The sequence below is a fragment of the Rhinoderma darwinii genome, chromosome 3, assembly GCF_050947455.1.
Source record: "Rhinoderma darwinii isolate aRhiDar2 chromosome 3, aRhiDar2.hap1, whole genome shotgun sequence".
Lineage (NCBI taxonomy): Eukaryota > Metazoa > Chordata > Amphibia > Anura > Rhinodermatidae > Rhinoderma > Rhinoderma darwinii.
In genome coordinates, this window is record NC_134689.1 from 337,086,358 (window position 1) to 337,108,732 (window position 22,375).

The following is a 22,375-nucleotide window of genomic DNA, read 5'->3' on the forward strand; positions in this document are numbered from 1 at the left end:
CATTTGTTAATGCTTGTCCAAAAAGGTAGTGTTAAGAATAGTTACGGCGCGGCAGGGCGGCGGTGCGCAAGGGGGGCACAAGTTTTGGTAACAGCCCAGGGCCCATTGTCTACTTAATCCGCCACTGTCCCCCTGTAATGGCTGAGATTGGGGGAACCTCCAATCTCGGCTGATTAACTCATTAAATTAAGCGGTCAATAATGACCGCAGCATTTAAATGTTTTGACAGAGGGAGGGTGCTCCCTCTATCACCCATCGGCAGCCCACAAATGTGATTGCTGGCCACCAATGGTCTGCCATGGCTATATGCCTATTAGGTCGTGCCAGAGTTTATTTAAGTTTATTTAAAAAAGAAACTAAAACAAAAGGTGAACAGTAAAATTAAAGTAAAACATTTTTTTTCCATTAAAAGCGGTTTATTTAGTAAAAGTGTCTATAACATTTTTAAATACATATATATGTAGTATCTATGCAATTGTAACGACCTGAAAAATAAAGTTAACACATTAATTAAGCCACATGGTGAATGCCATACAAAAAAAGTTAAAAAAAAAAAAGGTGAAATTGCTTTTTTTTTTTCCATTCCCCCCTAAAAAAATATAGCATAAGTTATTCAATAAGTCCCATGTACCGCAAAATGCTACCAATGAGAACTGCACCTCGTCCTGCAAAAAACAATCCCCCATATGGCTACATCGATGAAAAAGTAAAACAATTATGAATAGGAGCAGAGTTGCAGTACTGCAGCACAGCCGCAATATAGTAGTCGGAACCTGGAGTTGGTCCTCCCTTTGCAGCTCAGTGTCCATTTTTCTGGGTAGGCTTTCTACAAGATTTTGGAGTGTTTCTGTAGGAATTTTTGCCCTTTCATCTTGAAGAGCATTTGTGAGATCAGATGCTGATGTTGGATGAGACGGTCTAGCCCGCAATCTCTGTTCAAGTTCATCCCAAAGGTGTTCGATGCGGTTGAGGTCAGTTCTTTCACAACAAACTCACCCAACCATGACTTTATGAACCTTGATTTGTGCACTGGGGCACAGTCATGTTGAAATAGAAAAGGACCTTCCCCAAACTGTTCCCACAAGTTTGGAAGCATACAATTGTCCAAATTGGATAGGTCATCAGTATATGATCGGAGGCGGTTCCGACACCCGGACTCCGCACGATCAAATGTTCTGGCTGTTATGCAGTAGCCGGTTTCGAGCAGCAGAAGGCTCCAAACACTGTATAGTGGCCGTGCTGGGTTACTGCAGCTGTACTACTATTTACTTGAGCTCCCTTTAATTTCACTGGAACTAAGGGGCCTAGGCCAACCCCTGAAAAATAACCCCATGGCACTATCCCTCCTCCACCAAACTACCGAACTTTACAGATGGCACAATGCAGTCAGGCAGATAACATTCTCCTGGCAATCACCAAACCCAGACTCGTCCGTCAGACTGCCAGATAGAGAAGTGTGATTTGTCGATACACAGAACCCGTTTCCACTGCTCCAGAATCCAGTGGCGGCGGCTTTACACCACTCAATCCGACGCTTGGTATTGTGCTTGGTGATATAAGGCTTGCATGCAGCTGCTCTGTCAAGGAAACCCATCCCATGAAGCACCCAGCGCACAGTTTTTGTGCAGATGTTAATTCCAGAGGAGATTTGGAAGTCTGCAGTTATTGAGTCAGCAGAGTGTTGACTACTTTTATGCAATTTGCGCCTCAGCACTCGGCGACTGTAACTTTACATGGACTGCCACTTCATGGCTGAGTTGCTGTGGTTCCTAAATGCCTCCACTTTGCAATAATAAAACTCACAGTTGACCGTAGGAGTAGAAATTTTCCGATCTGACTTGTTATTATGGTGGTGTCCTATTACGCTGGAATTCAGTGAGGTCTTTAGATAGACCTATTCTTTCACAAAATTTTGTAAAGGCAAACTGCATGGCTAGGTACTTGTTTTTTTTCGCGCCAGCCTCGCCAAATTACTGAAAAATGGGCATGGCGTCAGGGAAAGGGGAGTAGCCTGACAAATTTATTATAATTTATGGCAGAAAGCTGATATAAATTTTGGTGGAAATCAATGCCAGCTGCTAGCTGGTGTAAATTTAGCACTACAGGGCTTACCAAGATAGAGGCCCTTGTTGGTCGCTTACCTTGTCTTCCCTGACCAGACTAACCCCACCCTTAGACCACTAAATAAAAAATTAAAAAATAAACTAAATAAAATATTTATACTCACCTCACCGCTCCTCTTCTCTCCTCTGGCTCCCTTAACACTCCTGTGCGGCTCGTACAATGTATGACCCCAGATAAAGCCGGTCACACGGTGATATGTGTGGTGTCCTCTCTACCTCATGGAGTCAGAGTTTTGAACCGACTATCTTGCATCCGGACAAAAATCTCTTTGTGGGATCACATATAATGTTATATCCACCTCAGTTTCCCTCTTGGTATTTCAGAGGATATGTTCATTGTTTTGAGCTTTCAGATTGCTTAAGGGGACTGGCCCCCGATATATATTTGTTTCAGGATATGCAGGCTTACATTTGCTCTTATTGATGGTTCATAATTTATCATTTTTATTTCCTTCTCCATGAGTGATTTGTCCTTGTGCCTTATCTGGGTCCAGGACGTGGGTCCAGCACATGGTTGTGCAAATGTTTTTACATTTCATCTATTTTTGTACTATGTAATATCATAATAAAATGATTCCATTTATGTTTGAGGTACAGTCTGATATACGTGTTTTCTTGCTTGAACAGTTACCATGTTTTTTCGACACTTTGACTGGCACTCTAGATAGATATTTGTGGTGCTCACTGTATATTTCTCTATAAGAAGTTGTATGTGACGCAGCACTGATGACATTTACGTGCTGTGTCGCATATAAAGCCCTAATGCTGCCCGGTGTCAGGAGCTTGGACGAGCCACGCTAGAATGATGAAGGGACCCGAACGGAAGAAGAGGAGCAGTCAGGTGAGTATGTGCTTTTTTAATTTTATGAGGGGAACGTATGACACATGGCCGCAGTCTTTGTGCGTCACGGCCCAGCTGAAAGATACGTTCGCCTCTTCATAAATGTGTTCCAAATTTTCTTTCTATTAAGACTGGCGTATGAAACGCCAGTCTTAATAAATTGCCCCCACATAACTTGAATGTGGATGGTAATGTGGTGTTGAAAACTCATTAATTCCAGTCATCATGCAAATCACGCTGACATTTTTCTGCTTTTAATTGTTGTATAGTATCTCCATTTCTGAAAATCATTGTTTAACTTCTCTTTAAATCTACCCAGTGTTTCTTGGGACAGCAAGAATTCAGCTTATCATATAGGGTATGTGCACACGATAACGTCAATTACGGCTGAAATTACGGAGCTGTTTTCAGGAGAAAACAGCTCCTGAATTTCAGACGTAATTGCTCGTACTCGCGTTTTGCGAGGTGTCCATTACGGACGTAATTTGGAGCTGTTTTTCATTGAAGTCAATGAAAAACGGCTCCAATTACATCCCAAGAAGTGTCCTGCACTTCTTTGACGAGGCTGTTATTTTACGCGCCGTCTTTTGACAGCGACGCGTAAAATGACAGGTCGTCGGCACAGTACATCGGCAAACACATTGAAATGAATGGGCAGATGTTTGCTGCCGTATTGGAGCTGTGTTTTCAGGCGTAATTCGAGGCGTAAAACGCCTCCATTACGCCTGAAAATAGGTTGTGTGAACACAGCCATAGAGTGGTCTTCACATTTACAAATATGTCAAGTTGATTATACGCAATCAGCAATTTAATAAAATTATGGGAGCAAGTTTTTCATGCATCCGTCCATCTTGTTTGTAGCGTCCATGGCTGCGGGGTCTACACACCTCCTGACGCCCGCAGCCATGTATCTTTGAGTGCTGGTCCCCATCTCCTTCCTAGGAGATGCCGGCGCTCACTTCCGCTCCGGTCCGCTGTGTCCCGTAGGGTGCGCTCGCACACTCGTGCTCGCTCTTAAAGGGCTTGTGCGCGCACATGAAGGAAATCATCAACATTTCCTGGTCTATAAGAAGGCCCCAGCCCTTCTTATCCCTGTCTGAGCATTGTTAGTATATCCCAAGTCTGTCTTGCAAATGGTCCCTTAGTGTTTCTCGTTCCAGTTGTTACCCGTGCCCTGTTACTGTATCCCGTGCTGTGTTCTTGTTCCTGTGCCTACTAGTTGGAGTCGTGTCTACTGCACCTGCTGTTGTTTGCCATGTCCTGTGTCATATGCCACGTCCAGAGGGATTCGCCACGTCTGGCGCAATCTGCGGCACCTGCTGTCATCCGCCACGTCTGGCGTTACCTGCTGCACCCACCTCCATCCGTGCCAGAGCTGCGGCCACTGTCCGCACTATCCAGGTACCCTTGTGCGGGACTTTGTATGGCTGGGGTTCCCTGTTGTTTGGCCAGCTGCCTCCCTGCTACGGCGGTGCGGCCTAGTGGGTCCACATACCCACCAACCGTGACATTGTTTGTATAACATTATCGTCAACTGTAAAATAAAAGGGAGGACCTGTATCCATAAACCTTTATGTTTAGCTCTTTTTCCGTAGTATTGCTCCAATGTCACTGTTACATATAATTTCATGTCATTTAATCTTTATGGGTCCAAAATTGCTGATTAATTTCATAATACTTCTTTATTAGGGTCAGTGCTGTTTTTCCTGTTACAGAGCTCTAAAATCCCTACATGCCTTCACACGACCATAGAGTTTAATCCTAAAATTCTGCACCAACTGTACTTTCCTGATAGTTTTACATTGTATCAATACACAACCCCATCATGTTCCTTATAACAGCGTGTCACCCACAGATGCCATCTAGAACACTATCAACTACAAACGTACTAAAATGTGCAAATCACAGAGACCACCGTAACAGAGCTAGTCCTTCCCTTATAACGTCTGAAATTGTGGTAGCTTTAGATCCTTTGAGCTAATCCGACTAAAGCTTTAAAGGCTATGTACACCTTTGCAATCATTTTTTTGCCATTTGTTTTAAATAACAATGTCTATCAGTGTGTTTGGTGCAACTTTGTAAATACTTTTTCTTAAAAATATTTTTACTTTTTGAGATACAGCTGGCTAGTATACTGTATACAGATCAGCTGTATCTAGCGCTGAAACCTTCATCCGTCCGGTCAGGGGGTCTGACAGGTTTAATGTCAGCGGGTCCTGGGTGTCTCTGACACGCAGGATCGAGCTGTTACCGATCACATCTAAGTTCAAAAAACCTATTTCAAAGGTGTTCATAGACTTTAAATATGTTTTAAAACCTAAACTAAAAGCTCCCTGAGATTGAATAATTTCTGAACATAATTTTTGTCTATAATTCAGTTTTTATTTCTTGAATATTATCATGGATACCAGAGGTGTAAAATGTCTGGAAATCCATTAATGTAAAAGGGTTAAAAGCAATTGTGTACAATATGGAATTCCTAAAGACAGTAGAAAATGTTTATGTTTTTTTTTTATTGTGGTGAATCTTTATTTCAGCTGCAGGGATTTAGGAATGTAAGAAAATAAAAATGAGCAAAAAATGATGAAGGTGGTTTGTATGACTTATTACCGCACCACAGTCCGCACCACAATGTTGTGTCACACAGGAGGAAACGTGCTTTCAAACTTTACACATTTTCTTCGCAACCGCCACAGGGTTTCCTTTCTTCATCTTCTCAGATGCTTAATTTTGTGTGTCCTACAGAATATATTTCCACATTGACAGTTAATGCCTAGCAAAATCTTTACATATTAATTGCATCTAACATTGACTTTATAATACATTTCCCTAGTGAAAACCAACATGGCAACCACCATCTTGCTTGTATATGACAATTAAGGCCTCATGCACATGACCCATTATTTTCGGGTAGGACAGCCGCGGAGTATCACCTACCGGGCAGCCTGCAAATCTCAGGCCGTGCACATGGCCGCACTGTTTAATTTCTATGAGCCTGAATCGCAAAACTCGGCCGTAATAAGACATGTCCGTTCTTTTTGCGGTCCAGGCTCCTGGGCCATGTACGTACCGTGGAAACCATTGAAATGCATTGCATTGAAATGAATGGGGCCGCAATTCACCCGCAGAATCTGCGGGTGAATTGCGGCCAGAAAAATACGTTCATGTGCATGGGGCCTATGGGTCTGGACAAAATTACAGCAATTATTCTGGAAATTATAACGGCACTTGACAGACATTTTATAATGCCCTATTCACCTACACGCTGAGGAGTCATCAACTGTGTGCCCATAAGCAGCCAAGTATTGGGTCAAATTTACAGATATTATTTAGTGACAGCCTAAAATTTAAGAGACTTCATTATATGTAAGACTTTAACCTGCCATGTAGTAAACCAGCTGCAATTTCAGCCTCCTCTGTGTAGGTGGCACAATAAAAGGTAATAAGCATTATTTTTGCAGACAGGTCTCAGAACAGGAGCGGGGGCGGGGGCACGCTCTGTCACTATTGGATTTGGCTAGGGCTAAAACTGAGGGGGATGGTTAGTGGGAAGTCTAAGGCTGGGTTCACACGACCTATTTTCAGACGTAAACGAGGCGTATTATGGCTCGTTTTATGTCTGAAAATAGGGCTACAATACGTCGGCAAACATCTGCCCATTCATTTGAATGGGTTTGCCGACGTACTGTGCAGACGACCTGTCATTTACGCGTCGTCGTTTGACAGCTGTCAAACGACGACGCGTAAAATGACTGCCTCAGCAAAGAAGTGCAGGACACTTCTTTGCAACGTAATTTGAGCCGTTCTTCATTGAAGTCAATGAAGAGCAGCTCAAGATTTACGAGCGTCAAAGACGCCTCGCATAATGTGAGGAGGAGCTTTTACGTCTGAAACGACGCAGCTGTTTTCTCCTGAAAACAGTCCGTCTTTTCAGACGTAAAAGCCACTTATCGTGTGCACATACCCTAAGGGATTTTGCAATCTGAAACGCCCCTCATCGGGTTATCGAGTTTGTGCAGGTAATCCCCAGGTCACATCCCCGGAGTAGTCTAAAATAGCAACCGCTGACGGCTTGCAGTTGGTTTATGTGATGTGAGGTAGCAGAATCCATAAATAGCAGCCGGGTCATACAAATCCTATTCAGGGCTGTCAACGTTTATGCAACATAATAACACAGACACAGGTCAGGGCAGGCAGCGATCCAAATCCAGATTTAGGAAACAGTCCGGGTCAAATCCAAAACAGCAAACAACAAACACTTTAAAAAGAATCTGTCAGATATCAGCGCCCTCCAGCTACAGGTATAATCTGTCATTTCTCCCAAATGATTGCATTTTACTGACTAAGTGACAGACCACTGAAATCAGTGTGTCTGTTATTACTTTATGCTGCCCTCAGACAGGGCAGCATAAATATCTGAAAGATCCGCTTTAACAAATGAACAGGATCTAAAGAACCTTGTTGCTCAGGCAAGGAATGGTAGTTCTGAGCATGTTTATATAATCAGAGATGACCAGCCATAGGCTGAGCAACAATCAGCTGACAAAGGCCTGTCCCTTTAAGATGTAGGAGAACGTGTGCATTGCTATGGAAAGGCCTATGGTGGCAGCGGCGGGAAAAGTGGCGGGACATTGTCCACACAGATATGCACAATGGCAGATGTACTGTTATAATCCTTTAACTTCTTAGTAAGTCGATTCCAAGTAAAAAAAACAAAACATGTCGGCCTGTACTAAAATCTGTTTACCTGATGCCATACTGAGTGTCAGTTTTGCAAGAGTTAGAGGTGGGGAATAAACAGAAGCATGTGGCATATTGCAATTGGTTACTGGTAATGATCGTAGATGGCCATTTGGACCTGTTGCAATATATTATGTCCGATTAAGCGTGGTTCCATCTAACCAATTTGTTAATTCGCATTACAACAGGTACTGGCACACTGAAAATTGTCAAGAGCTGCACCAACAGCTACTTCATGATCCAAAAAGCTATTTTATGCACAGTTAACTGATCACAAACATGAATATTGTTCTTTCAACAAGACGGGGCGACTTACCATACGTCGCACACATCTCTGTGCCGAGTTCATGCCGCATTCACAAAGTACGTACAGTGATCAAAGGGTCTCCACAGCCACCAGAACTAATGGTGTGTGACTTTTATCTGTGGGGTTACCTAAAGTGTAAGATTTATCCCCTGACAGTCTCCGAACTGAAACCACAAAGTGAAATTCATGTCTGGAATATCGAACGTGTTGACGAATGTGTTGCAGAAGGTGTTCCTGAACATAATAAGACGGGCACAACTTTACATAGCCGCCGGCAGAAACCTCTTCCAACATCTCCTGTAACAGGTAAGTACGTCATTCTTCCATTATCCTGTACAAACCACACAAGGTAAACAGGGTTCTATTTATCGTGTCAATCTTGACAAAGACCTCATGGAGGTTGAAATGTTGCACATGGGGGGGTGTGGCTCTCAGTGCATGAGGTCGACATGTGAGGTCTGAGCTCCTGCTGAACGGCATACTAAGCAGCACCACCCGGCTCTTTAGCCTTATAGATCTTGCAGATCTCTGCATTGCTTTAGCCCTTTTCCTGCTATCAGACGACCAGAGGGGGAGAGAGACAGCATGGTGAGAGGTCGGAAAAGAAAGAGCCCTCTGAAGCTCACAAGTAGAGATGAGCGAACCGGGACAACCGAACCCGGTTTCGGTCCGAACTTCCGGAAAAGTTCGGTTCGCAGCGAATCCGAACTTCACCGGGTTCGGCCGAACCCGTTTTGACCGAACCCGGTCAAAAATATTATACAAATCGGCAGCCACTTGTCTCTATCAATCACTGATAGAGAAAAGAGGCTGCTGATTAAAAATAAAATAAAAAGCATTTTATACGTACCTGGTCGTTGTCTTGTGGACGAGTCCCTCTTCTTCCTCCAGTCCGACCTTCTTTTCTGACGCAGCAGCCTGTGATTGGCTGCAGAGGCCTCTGCAGCCTATGATTGGCTGTAGAGGCCTCTGCAGCCCGTGATTGGCTGCAGAGGCCTCTGCAGCCCGTGATTGGCTGCAGCGCTCACATGGGCTGCATCGTCATCAAGGAATGTCGGGCCGGATGTCGCGAGGGACGCGTCACCAAGGCAACGGCCAGGAGACCGGACTGGAGGAAGCAGGGAGTTCCCGGTAAGTATGAACGTCTTTTTTTTTTTTAAGGGTACTCTATATTGTGATCGGTAGTCACTGTCCAGGGTGCTGAAACAGTTACTGCCGATCAGTTAACTCTTTCAGCACCCTGAAGAGTGACTATTTACTGACGTCGCCTAGCAACGCTGCCGTAATGACGGGTGCACACATGTAGCCACCCGTCATTACGGGGCCTCATGCACACGACCGTAAAAACACCCGTTATTAAGGGTCGTAATTACGACCCGAAATAGCGGGCCCATAGACTTCTGTTAGCCATGGGTACCCTCCCGTTTTCTCACGGGAAGGTGCCCGTGCCGTTAAAAAGATAGAACATGTTCTATTTTTTTATTTTACGGGTCGTGCTCGTAATTACGACTCGTAATTACGAGCACGGCCGGCCACGGGCAGCCGGCCGCTTTTACGAGCCGTGCTGTCATTATAAGGGTATGTTCACACGACAGCGTCCGTTACGGCTGAAATTACGGGGATGTTTCCGCCTGAAAACATCCCCGTAATTTCAGCCGTTACGGCATATGCAGGCGCTTGAACGCCGCGTCCATTACGGACGTAATTGGCGCTGCTATTCATTGGAGTCAATGAATAACGGCTCCAATTACGGCCAAAGAAGTGACAGGTCACTTCTTTGACGCGGGCGTCTATTTACGCGCCGTCATTTGACAGCGGCGCGTAAATTACGCCTCGTGTGAACAGACAAACGTCTGCCCATTGCTTTCAATGGGCAGATGTTTGTCAGCGCTATCGAGGCGCTATTTTTGGACGTAATTCGGGGCAAAAACGCCCGAATTACGTCCGTAATTAGTGCGTGTGAACATACCCTGTGTTCACACGCACTAATTACGGATGTAATTCGGGATTTTTTGCCCCGAATTACGCCCGAAAATAGCGCCTCGATAGCGCTGACAAACATCTGCCCATTGAAAGCAATGGGCAGACGTTTGTCTGTTCACACGAGGCGTATATTTACGCGCCGCTGTCAAATGACGGCGCGTAAATAGACGCCCGCGTCAAAGAAGTGACCTGTCACTTCTTTGGCCGTAATTGGAGCCGTTATTCATTGACTCCAATGAATAGCAGCGCCAATTACGTCCGTAATGGACGCGGCGTTCAAGCGCCTGCACATGCCGTTACGGCTGAAATTACGGGGATGTTTTCAGGCGAAAACATCCCCGTAATTTCAGCCGTTACGGACGCTGTCGTGTGAAAATACCCTAAATTTTATAGCAGCACGGCCCGTAAAATAGAAAAATAGAACATGTTCTATTTTTTTAACGGCACGGGCACCTTCCCGTGAGAAAACGGGAAGGTACCCGTGGGTAACAGAAGTCTATGAGCCCGTTATTGCGGGTCGTAATTACGACCCGCAATAACGGGTGTTTTTACGGTCGTGTGCATAATGGGAGCACGGCTTGGAAAAACGACCGGCTGCCTGTGGCCGGCCGTGCTCCTCTCCTGAAATACTCTGTGCTGCCTTAAACTCTGTGGACAGGTCAGGATCCTGTTTCTTTTAAATGCTGCTAGGGAACCCGCTCGATCCACTATATAAGGCTGCGCTACAGTGCAGCATTTAAAAGAAACAGGATCCTGACCTGTCCACAGAGTTTAAGGCAGCACAGAGTATTTCAGGAGATGAGCGTGCAGATTCAGTGCTGCTGTGAACTCTGCTCTTACCATTACGTAGCTCTCAGTCTGTTACCTCTCCTCCACTCCTGTCCTCAATAACACCTTCACATGATTGGCAAGTCACCACCCCGCACAAGATCCGCACGCTCATCTCCTGAAATACTCTGTGCTGCTGTGAACTCTGCTCTTACCATTACGTGGTGACTTGCCAATCATGTGAAGGTGTTCTTGAGGACAGGAGTGGAGGAGAGGTAACAGACTGAGAGCCACGTAATGGTAAGAGCAGAGTTCACAGCAGCACTGAATCTGCACGCTCATCTCCTGAAATACTCTGTGCTGCCTTAAACTCTATGGACAGGTCAGGATCCTGTTTCTTTTAAATGCTGCACTATAGCGCAGCCTTATATAGTGGATCGAGCGGGTTCCCCAGCAGCATTTAAAAGAAACAGTGTGTGTGTTTGGGTATGTGTCTTTGTCTGTTTTTGTTTTTATATGTGTGTTTGTGTTTATGTGTGTTTGTGTATATATGGATGTGTTTGTGTATATATATGTGTGTGTATATATGGGTGTATGTGTATATGTTTGTGTGTAGATGTTTGTGTGTGTGTTTTTGTATATGTGTGTGTTTGTGTATATGTGTGTATATGGGTGTGTTTATGTGTGTGTTTGTGTATATATGGGTGTGTTTGTGTATATATATGGGTGTATTTGTATATATGTTTGTGTGTAGATGTTTGTGTGTGTGTGTGTGTGTTTGTGTATATGGGTGTGTGTTTATGTGTGTGTGTTTGTGTATATATGGGTGTTTGTTTATATGTGTGTATATGTGTGTTTGTGTATATGTGTGTGTTTGTGTATGGTTGTTTGTGTGTGTGTGCGTGTATATATGCGTGTAGGTGAGTAGAAGTATTGTTATTGTTCACATTGATAACTGTTTTTTTATGTTGTTGCAGATTTTGATGTACCGATTGGACTACATCTTCGATTCGTTGGACTACTGCGTAGATCTACGTTTTTTTTCAAATTTTAATAAAATGGTTAACGAGGGTTTTGTTGGGGATTTCTTATTTCAATAAAAAAGAATTGTCTTTGTGTTTTTTTTTAAACTTTATTAGTGCCTAGATAATGGCAGTTGGCTGATTGACAGCGTCCATTATTAAGGCGGTACTTAGTGTTAGCCGGTGCAGAGGCTAGCACTAACCACCCATTATTACCCCTACCCACCACCACCAGGGGTGCCGGGAAGAGCTTGGTACGATCCAGTACCCGACCATCTGTTGTGATGGTCGGGTACTGGGGCGGCCGTAGGCTGGTATTATGAGGCTGGGAAGGGCCAAAAACAGTGGACCTTCCCACCCTTGTAATGCTAGGCTGCTGCTGCTGTGTTGTATCGGGCTGGTTATAAAAATGGGGGGACCCCACGTCGTTTTTTTTTTTGAATTTAACAAATTTAACAATAGACGTTGGGTCCCCCACATTTTTAATAACCAGCCATATACAAGGCCGCAGCAGTCTGGCATTACATGGGTAGGAAGGGCCACTGGTTTTGTCCATTCCCAGGCTAATAACACTATGTTGTATGTGGCTGGTTATGATAAATTGGGTGGAACCCCATGTCTTTTTAAAAAAAAATTAAAAATAAATAAATAATAAAAAAAAAATGACGTGGGGGTCCCTCCCTTTTATAACCAGCCAGATACAACACAGCAGCAGCAGCCTAGCATTACAAGGGTGGGAAGGTCCACTGTTTTTGGCCCTTCCCAGCCTCATAATACCAGCCTGCGGCCGCCCCAGAGCCCAACCATCACAACAGATGGTCGGGTACTGGATCGTACCTGGCTCTTCCCGGCACCCCTGGTGGTGGTGGGTACCGGGGTAATAATGGTGGTTAGTGTTAGCCTCTGCACCGCCTAACACTAAGCCTCGCCTTAGTAATGGATGTTGTCACTCAGACAGCGGCCATTACTAAAGTGGTAGTAATAAAATTTGAAAAGAAAAAGACAAAGATATAGATAAAATATTTTATTGAAATAAAGCACCCCCAACACAACCCTCATTAACCATTTTATTGTAGAAAAAAAAACCGTCATCGAAGTAGTCCTCGAAACCGACGTAGTCCAAACACCAAACCTGTAAAAAAAAAAAAAAAAAGGAAATAAAACATGTCGTAGGCTTAGATTCAGTTTAATGTGTGATACTGACTGTTATACCATGTATAGAAGCCTGCCACGAAGTTGACTTAGATACAGGGCGCCAGCAGACAGTATCATACATGGCCATACAGACATATATACAAACAAACATACATACATACATACATATATATATATACAAACATACACACATACATACATGCAAACTATCATACATACATGCATACACACACACATGAAACCATACATACAAACATGCAAAGATACATACAAACATATATACAAGCATGCACAAATATACATGCAAACATAAATACATGCAAACATAATTACATACATGCACATATATATAAACATACATGCAAACATACATGCAAAAATAAAAACATGCAAACATACATGACAACATACATACATGCAAACATACATACATACAAACATGTATACATACATGCCAACATACATACATACATGCAAACATACATAAATGCAAACATACATACATGCAAATATATACATGCAAATATATACATACAAATATACATACAAACATGCACATATATACATACATGACAACATACATACATGACGACATACATACATACATGCAAACATACATACATACATACATGCAAACATACATAAAATGCAAACATACATACATACATACATACATACATTCATGCAAACATACATTCATGCAAACATACATACATACATGCAAATATATACATGCAAATATACATGCACATATATACATACATGCCAACATACATACATACATGCAAACATACACACATGCAAACATACATGCAAATATATACATGCAAATATACATACAAACATACATGCACATATATACATACATACATGACAACATACATGCATACATACATTCATGCAAACATACATTCATGCAAACATACATACATACATACATACATACATACATACATACATACATACATACAAACATACATTCATGCAAACATACATACATGCAAACATACATGCAAATATATACATGCAAATATACATACACATATATACATACATGCCAACATACATGCAAACATACATGCACATATATACATACATACATGACAACATACATACATACATACATGCAAACAAACATACATGCCAAAAAAAATAATAATACGTTCATACTTACTTTCCTCCTGTCCGGCCTCCAGCGATGACGTTTCATCCATGTCGCCGCTGCAGCCTGTGATTGGCTGCAGAGGCGGTCACGTGGGATGAAGCGTCATCCTGACGTGCGTGACCGCCACTACAGCCTGTGATTGGCTGCAGCGGCGAAAGGGATGAAACGTCATCGCTGGAGGCCAGACAGGAGGAAAGTAAGTACGAACGTATAATTTTTATTTTTTTATTACATTTAAATTGTATTTTCCGCGCGCCGAGCATGTACTGTGAAGGTTGCTGAAAGAGTTAGTGCAGCCCATTAACTCTATCAGCACCCCGGACAGTAGCATGCTCGGCGCACGGAAGTGACAGGTTCGGTCCGAACTAGTTCGGTCCGAATCGAACTTTTTTGTGAAATTCGGCGAACTAGCCGAACCGAACTTTTGAAAAGTTCGCTCATCTCTACTCACAAGCTTCTTTTCAGCTTCAGATTCACTCCAAGATGACGCTGAGACCCGAGGACAGGAAGATAAATCACCTTTTCAAAGGTACCGGAGGACTGTACAAGCAGAGGGGCATCCCCTCTTACCTGAAGCCTTATTGGACCCGGCTCGGAGTCCGACTTTGGGCCCCCCTGCACGTCCAGGATTGTTGGCTGAGACGAAGTGTGGGACTGCTGCTGCTGCTACTGCTGTCGCACATGGTCGCTCATGTGCTCAGGTATCCTCGGTCTCTGCTTTGCCTATAACTATGGGGGATGATAGTTCAAGCTCTCCTTCCTCCCCATTACAGTATAATACAGACCCTGGTTCAGATGATCTTGTCACTGTAGCCACTATGAAAAATTTATTGGCAGATCTGCATAAATCACTGCACACTGATCTATTTAAAGCTATGGGGAAACTTCAAACTGAGGTCACTTCAATAGGAGAACGGACTTCCCATATAGAGTATAAAATGTCTGAGCTTACTACAGCCCATAATGATCTTGTGGATGCATCTACTGCTATGGAAAAGGAACTTGAATTTGTTAAAGCAAAACTTGCTGATATCGAGGATCGTTCCAGGAGGAACAACCTGAGGTTCAGAGGTATTTCTGAGCAAATTAAGGCAGATCAGTTGTTAGAATTTATGGTGGATTTCTTTAAAAATTTACTACCGCTTGCCTCTCCCACTGATTTAACCATTGATAGAGCTCATCGCTTACCAAAGCCTAAAAGCTTGCCTGCCACAGTTCCGAGGGACGTCATAGTACGTATTCACTTTTTCCATATTAAAGAAAAGTTGGTGGAAGCATCACGCTCTGAACCTACCCTGCCTGCAAAATTCCATGGGATGGCGAGCGTCTATGTCAAGAATGGGGGTTTATGAGCAGCCCCGGATCTTCTCCTAAAAGAACTGGGTCGGCTCTTCTTACTTTACCTAAGGAGTGGGACACTGTAGATCGTAATGTCAAGATGACTCCTTGAACCAATGTTGCTTATTCTGAATCATTCTGAATCATATTTGTAGATGTCTGTACGGAATAGGGTGTTTCAGCTCATCTATTTTTTTTTATTTTTTTTTTAGATCTGTATAAATCTGTATAAAGGCACGAAGCTAAAAGCCGTGAATGCCATATTATATATTTTTTCTTTCCAGGTATGGTATACTTGGACCCCGCTTTAGAACGTAACCCTATATGTAGGGACTCTTGGTGTGGGAACGCCAAGAACCCCGTTTATTATTTATTTATTTATTTTTTCTCTTATTTTGTTATTATTTTTTTATTTATTTTTTCTCTGTTGTTATGTTGTGGTATGTGGTCCTTCTGTTCATGGATAATATTCTATTTTATTTCTGGGAAATGTGTAAACATTGTATACGAAATTAGAACTGGGTCTGCTGTGGAGATTTCTCCTTCTTTAACCCCTTAAGGACACGGCCAATTTTAGCCTTGAGGACAGAGCAATTTTTTTTACATTTCCCTCTTTGCATCCCGACGCTCATAACGCTTTTATTTTTTGTACGACATAGTTGTATGAGACATTGTTTTTTGCGGCACGAGTTGTACTTTATGTACGTACCATTTTTTGGTACAAATACATTATCGTTTAATTTCTATAAATTTTTAATTAGATTAAAATGAAGAAAAAAAGCAGTTGCGCAGCAGTTTTAATATTTTTTTTTTTACACCATACACCGATCATCATAAATAATGGTATACATTTGTTGTACACGTTGTTACGGTCGTGGCGATACCAAATATGTCTATATTATTTCATGTTTTGGGACTTATATTTTAAAAAGTTTATTTATTATAAAAAATGTGTGTTTCTCTGTATTTTTTTGACTTTTTATTTATTTATTTACCATTATTTTTTTTTTACATTCATTTAACTTTTTTTGTTAATCCCATAAAGGGATTTATCATTTTGATTTTTATTTTGTAACTGTGATGTACTGGCATAGATCTATATGCCAGTACATTAGCCTGTTACTGATCGTACACAGGCAGTTGTTAGGACATACCTCAGTATGCCCTAACAACAGGAAATATGTTCAGACAGCCCTGGGGTCCTTCACTGGACCCTGGGCTGTCTGGCCATACGAGTTGTGGGCTTTGATCGCGTCACAGTTATATTCTGTGACGCGATCAATGTGCAGTCCCCTCTCTTTGAACGCCGCGATCAGCTGTCATCGCGGCGTTCAAAGGGTTAACAGCGGAGAGAAGATGTTTCTCTCCTCTCCGCTGTCAGAGCGGGGCCGTGGCTGTGTATTACAGCCGTTGCCCCGCTCTCGATCGCACACACAGAGACGGCAGGGACGGCTGTCACACAGGACGAGTATGCTCGTCCTAATGCGCGAAGTGCTCGCCGCTCAGGACGAGCATACTCGTCCTGTGTCGGCAACCAGTTAAGAGCTAGGTGCTTAATAAGGGGTAAACAACCCTTCTTTGTTAGGAATGGTCTTCAAAATAGTTTCACATAATGTTAAGGGGTTAAATTCCCCATTTAAACGTTCAAAATGATGGTCTGAGGCCTCACTTTCTCAAGCGGATGTGTTATGTATTCAAGAAACACACCTTAATAAAGAAGATGCCTGCAGACTTAAACATAAAAAATGTCCACATATATTTTCAGCACCAGCGGTAGGCAAGAAATGTGGGGTCTCTATAGCAATAAGGGACTCGGTTGCATTTCATTTGCAAAATGAAATTGTGGATGAAAATGGTCGTTACGTTTTGTTAAATTGTCTTCTGAACAATATTCAGTACACTATCCTATCGGTATATGCCCCTAAGGGTATGTTCACACGCACTAATTACGGACATAAATCGGGCGTTTTTGCCCCGAATTACGTCCGAAAATAGCGCCTCAATAGCGTTGACAAACATCTGCCCATTGAAATCAATGGGCAGACGTTTGTCTGTTCACACGAGGCGTAAATAGACGCCCGCGTCAAAGAAGTGACCTGTCACTTCTTTGGGCGTAATTGGAGCCGTTATTCATTGACTCCAATGAATAGCAGCGCCAATTACGTCCGTAATGGACGCGGCGTTCAAGCGCCTGCACATGCCGTTACGGCTGAAATTACGGGGATGTTTTCAGGCTGAAACATCCCCGTAATTTCATCCGTTACGGACGCCCTCGTGTGAACATACCCTAATTGTAAACAAGACAGGTTTCTGCGAAAGATGATTAAATTAGCAAATCAATACAAAAAGGGCTCAATGATACTAGTGGGTGACTTTAATTTGACATTATGGCCTACTATGGATTCAACATCTACTGTAAAATGTAAGGAACCTACGTCGACTTTTTCTTTATTACACAAACATGGCCTTTTTGACATTTGGAGAGTGCATCACTATAGTGACCGTGACTACACCTTTTTTTCGAAGCCTCATAAAATATAGGATTGACTTTTTTCTTATAAATAGGGATCTTTTAGACCATATCCACTCTGTCTCGATAGGATGTTTAGATTGGTCCGACCATGCCCCAATATCACTGTCTATACAAGAGCAGTTTACTCGGCCGCAGGACTCTGTATGGAGACTAAATAATTTTGTCCCCAGTAATCCTAAATATGCCTCTCAATCTAGATCTCAGTTAGAAGAATACTTCCTTTATAATGATAATGGTCAAGTCAAAGATACTACTGTGTGGTGTGCCCATAAGGCAACTATTAGAGGCCACTTTATCAAAATAGCCTCACATATTAAAAAATCGACAAAAAATACTGAAAGTCAGCTACTTCTTAGGCTAAGCACTTTACATAGATTAAATAAAAACTCCTACTCAGTAGCACAGGCAGCCGAAATTTCAGAGCTTACTCATCAATTACATGAGCTGAATATTTATAAATATGGCTTGGCCTTACGAAAATTAAAAATGACATTCTATTGGAGTGGTAATAAAGCTGGGGCATTATTGGCTAGGCAACTTAAAACAAGGGATGTAAAATCTCGAATCCCCTTTATGTATAATGCGGGGAAAAACCGTGTAATGGATCCCAAGGGGATAGCTAACACTTTGGCAAAATATTATGAATCACTTTATAATTTAAGAAATGACCCTCTTACTGTGCAGCCTCAACTGGATAATATTAAGAGTTTTTTAGCTCAAATAGATCTCCCTTCTATTTCTCAGACCCAATTACAAAGCCTCTCTATACCTATAACGGAGGGAGAGATTCTTAAAGCTATAATGTCACTTAAAGCCCATAAATCCCCTGGGCCTGATGGGCTAACTGGTGAATATTTTAAACTTTATAAAACGATCTTAGCCCCCTATATGGTTAAAACTTTTAATGAGGCAATTAAAAATGAAGCATTTCCCTCTGAAATGTTAAAGGCCCTTGTGGTCCCCATACCTAAGCCGGGTAAACCCTCGCACGTCCCCTCTCATTTTCGACCTATTTCTTTGCTAAATACAGATCTAAAAATCTATGCAAAGATTTTGTCCTGTAGACTGGCAGATATTCTTCCCCAGCTGATCAGTCCTGATCAAGTGGGATTTGTAAAAGGGAGACAAACAGTGGATAGTACCAGACGGTTTATAGATATTATTTCTGAGGTTGAGGTTAGGCGGATGCCTTCTCTGCTACTTACCTTGGATGCGGAGAAGGCATTCGATCAGGTTCATTGGGGGTACTTAAGGGAGGTATTGGGGAAGTTTGGGATCCGAAATTCTTTTTTATCTGCCATTATGGCCATGTATACCTCTCCCTCGGCTCAGGTTTATAGCACAGGCGCGTTATCAAGTCCCTTTTTTATAACCAATGGTACAAGACAGGGATGCCCTTTATCGCCCATGATATTTACATTGGCGATGGAGCCCTTTGCTGCGGCGGTCAAAATATCATCCCGTATTAGAGGAGTCTCCATAGGACACACTGAACATCGTATAGGTCTCTTTGCAGATGACGTTATATTGGGTTTGTCCTCTCCTGAAGACACTTTGCCTTATATACTCCGACTCATCCAGGAATTTGGGGAGATCAGTTATTATAAAATCAATACATCAAAATCTTTAATTTTAAACATGGGCATTCCAAAATATACACAGTTGCAATTACACAAGGAATTTCCCTTTAAATGGGCTGAAGGAACAATTACTTATTTAGGGATTTCTCTTACCTACCCATGTGGTAAGTTGATGTCGGTTAACTATAACACTTTACTGCAGGTTTTGAATAAGGACATCATATCCTACTCTAGATTTCCTTTATCCTGGATGGGCCGTATTGCAGCCTCTAAAATGCTACTTCTCCCAAAAGTGTTATATTACTTTCGAAACCTCCCAATCCCAATTCCCAAATCTATTCTAAGACGTATTCAAATGGTGTTTACAAGATTCATTTGGAATGGGAAGAAGCCAAGGGTTGCAGCAAAAATACTGCATTTGTCTGTAGCTAAAGGAGGTCTGGGATATCCGAATATTGTTGCTTACTATAATGCGGCTATTCTGGACCAATTAAAACATTGGTGGCTATATGATAAAAATAAGCGCTGGGTGGAGTTAGAAGCGCATATATTACACAGTTCAGACTTAAAGGATGTGTTGGGCTTTGTGAGGATGGGGGAACACATATTGGGTTAATTATCCCCTACAATTAAAGCATCTATTCAGATTTGGAAGGGTGTGTCTGATAATGCCTCTATTCTTCCTCTTAGGCCTCATTTACACGAGCGTGTGCGTTTTGCGCGCGCAAAAAAACGCTGCGTTTTGCGTGCGCAAAAGGCAATTGACAGCTCCGTGTGTCATCCGTGTATGATGCGCGGCTGCGTGATTTTCGCGCAGCCGCCATCATAGAGATGAGGCTAGTCGACGCCCGTCACTGTCCAAGGTGCTGAAAGAGCTAACTGATCGGCAGTAACTCTTTCAGCACCCTCGACAGTGAATGCCGATCACAATATACACCAACCTGTGAATAAAAAAAGACGTTCACACTTACCATGAACTGCCTGCTTCCTCCAGTCCGGTCTCCCGGCCGTTGCCTTGGTGACGCGTCCCTCTCTTGTCATCCGGCCCCACCTCCCAGGATGACGCGGCAGGCCATGAGACCGCTGCAGCCTGTGATTGGCTGCAGCCTGTGCTTGGCCTGTGATTGGCTGCAGCTGTCACTTGGCCTGAATTGTCATCCCGGGAGGTCGGACTGGAGGAAGGAGCCGGGACTTATCGGTAAGTCAGAACTTCTGTTTTTTTTTACACGTATATGTATATTGTGATCGAAAGTCACTGTCCATGGTGCTGAAACAGTTTAAGTCTTTCAGCACCGTGGGCAGTGACTGTCTCCTGACGTCGCGTACCCGAACATTTTTTGCCGGGTTCGGTTAAAACGAGTTCGGCCGAACCCGGTGAAGTTCGGTGCGCTCATCTCTAATTTGACACTCCGTTTGGATGTTTGTAACCAGAAAAGCACGTGGTGCTTTTCTGTTTACATTCATCCTTTTGACAGCTCTTGCATGATTTTCGCGCATGCAACGCAGGACCGTCAGTGTGGCATGCGTTGTTTTCACGCACCCATTGAAGTCAATGGGTGCGTGTTGCGTGAAAAACGCAAGAATATAGAACATGTCGTGAGTTTTACGCAACGCACTCACGCAGCGCAAAATTCACGCATCGTCTAAACAGCCCCATAGACTATTATAGGTGCGTACGACACGCGTGAAAAGCACGCGCGTCGCACGCGCGTATAATACGCTCGTGTAAATGAGGCCTTAGACGTAGTATGGTTTCCTTAGCTATGGTGCAACATTGCATACCTAATTCAAATTTTTCAGAATCGACTACTAAAGGTATTAGTTCATTGGAATTATTATACGATAACAATTTATTGTTACCCTATTCTATAATCTCTTCTAAATATGATCTAAACCCTAAGGATTTTTATAAATATTTTCAGTTGAGACATTTTCTTTCCACTGTTAAGTTTACAGTCGGCAATTCATCAGGATGAATCTTCTTTGCCTACCCTTAATTTTATACAAAAATGGGAATTGGAGTTGGGAGGTACATATAGTATTGAACACTGGGAGGCGGCTTTTAAAATCTGTTCTAAGTCTTCCCACTGTGTAAATCATCTGGAAGCCTCTCGAAAATTGCTTTATAGATGGTACATGACTCCATACCGCCTATCCAAAATGTTTCCTATGGTGTCCTATATCTGTTGGCGATGCAACGCTTCTGTTGGCTCATTATTACATATTTGGTGGAGTTGTGATGTCATCGCTCCGTTTTGGGTAGAGATACAACGAATGTTAACCAGCATAATCGGTTTTCCGGTTCCTTGGGGACCAGAAGTAGCACTGTTTTCTTTGAAATTAGAGGATATAGGCATTGAGAATAGTACGGTTATGGTACATGTGCTAACTGTAGCGAGAACAAGTATTGCTCAGAGATGGAAAAGCGCTTCTATTCTGTCTAAGGTAGAAATCTTGCACAAGGTTCAGTACAATTGTATTATGGAACATTTAATTTCCACAAGATTACATAAGACACAGGAATTTGTTTACAAATGGTCTAAATGGCTTGCTTTTAATGGCTCACAGCTTCCTTTATAGAAAGACCTCATAAAAGTGTATTAGGGTCCTTATGTATATTCTAAATCCTAGAGCAGGGACTTTATGATTGTCTGTATGTTTTTATGTTTTTTGTGTTTTTGTTTTTTTTTTTTACATTGGAAAGGTGTAAAATAGTAAAAATTAAACTTATGGAAGTTCAACTCTGGTTACATTATTAATTAACGACACTATGATTATCTTATTATGTACCCAGTATGTTTCTAATACATGTATGTGTAT

General features: G+C 42.5%; 1 protein-coding gene across 1 annotated transcript in view; it reads right to left on the reverse strand.

Moving 5' to 3' along the window:
- Nucleotides 1–5,324: 5,324 nt before the first annotated feature.
- The window catches only part of LOC142748192 (uncharacterized), a 39,875-nt gene continuing 22,824 nt past the window's right edge, over nucleotides 5,325–22,375 (reverse strand). Inside the window, exon 12 of the mRNA XM_075855313.1 lies at nucleotides 5,325–5,703. Coding sequence (XP_075711428.1) covers nucleotides 5,689–5,703 — 15 coding nt within the window. The 3' untranslated portion in view covers nucleotides 5,325–5,688. The remainder of the gene's footprint in view (nucleotides 5,704–22,375) is intronic.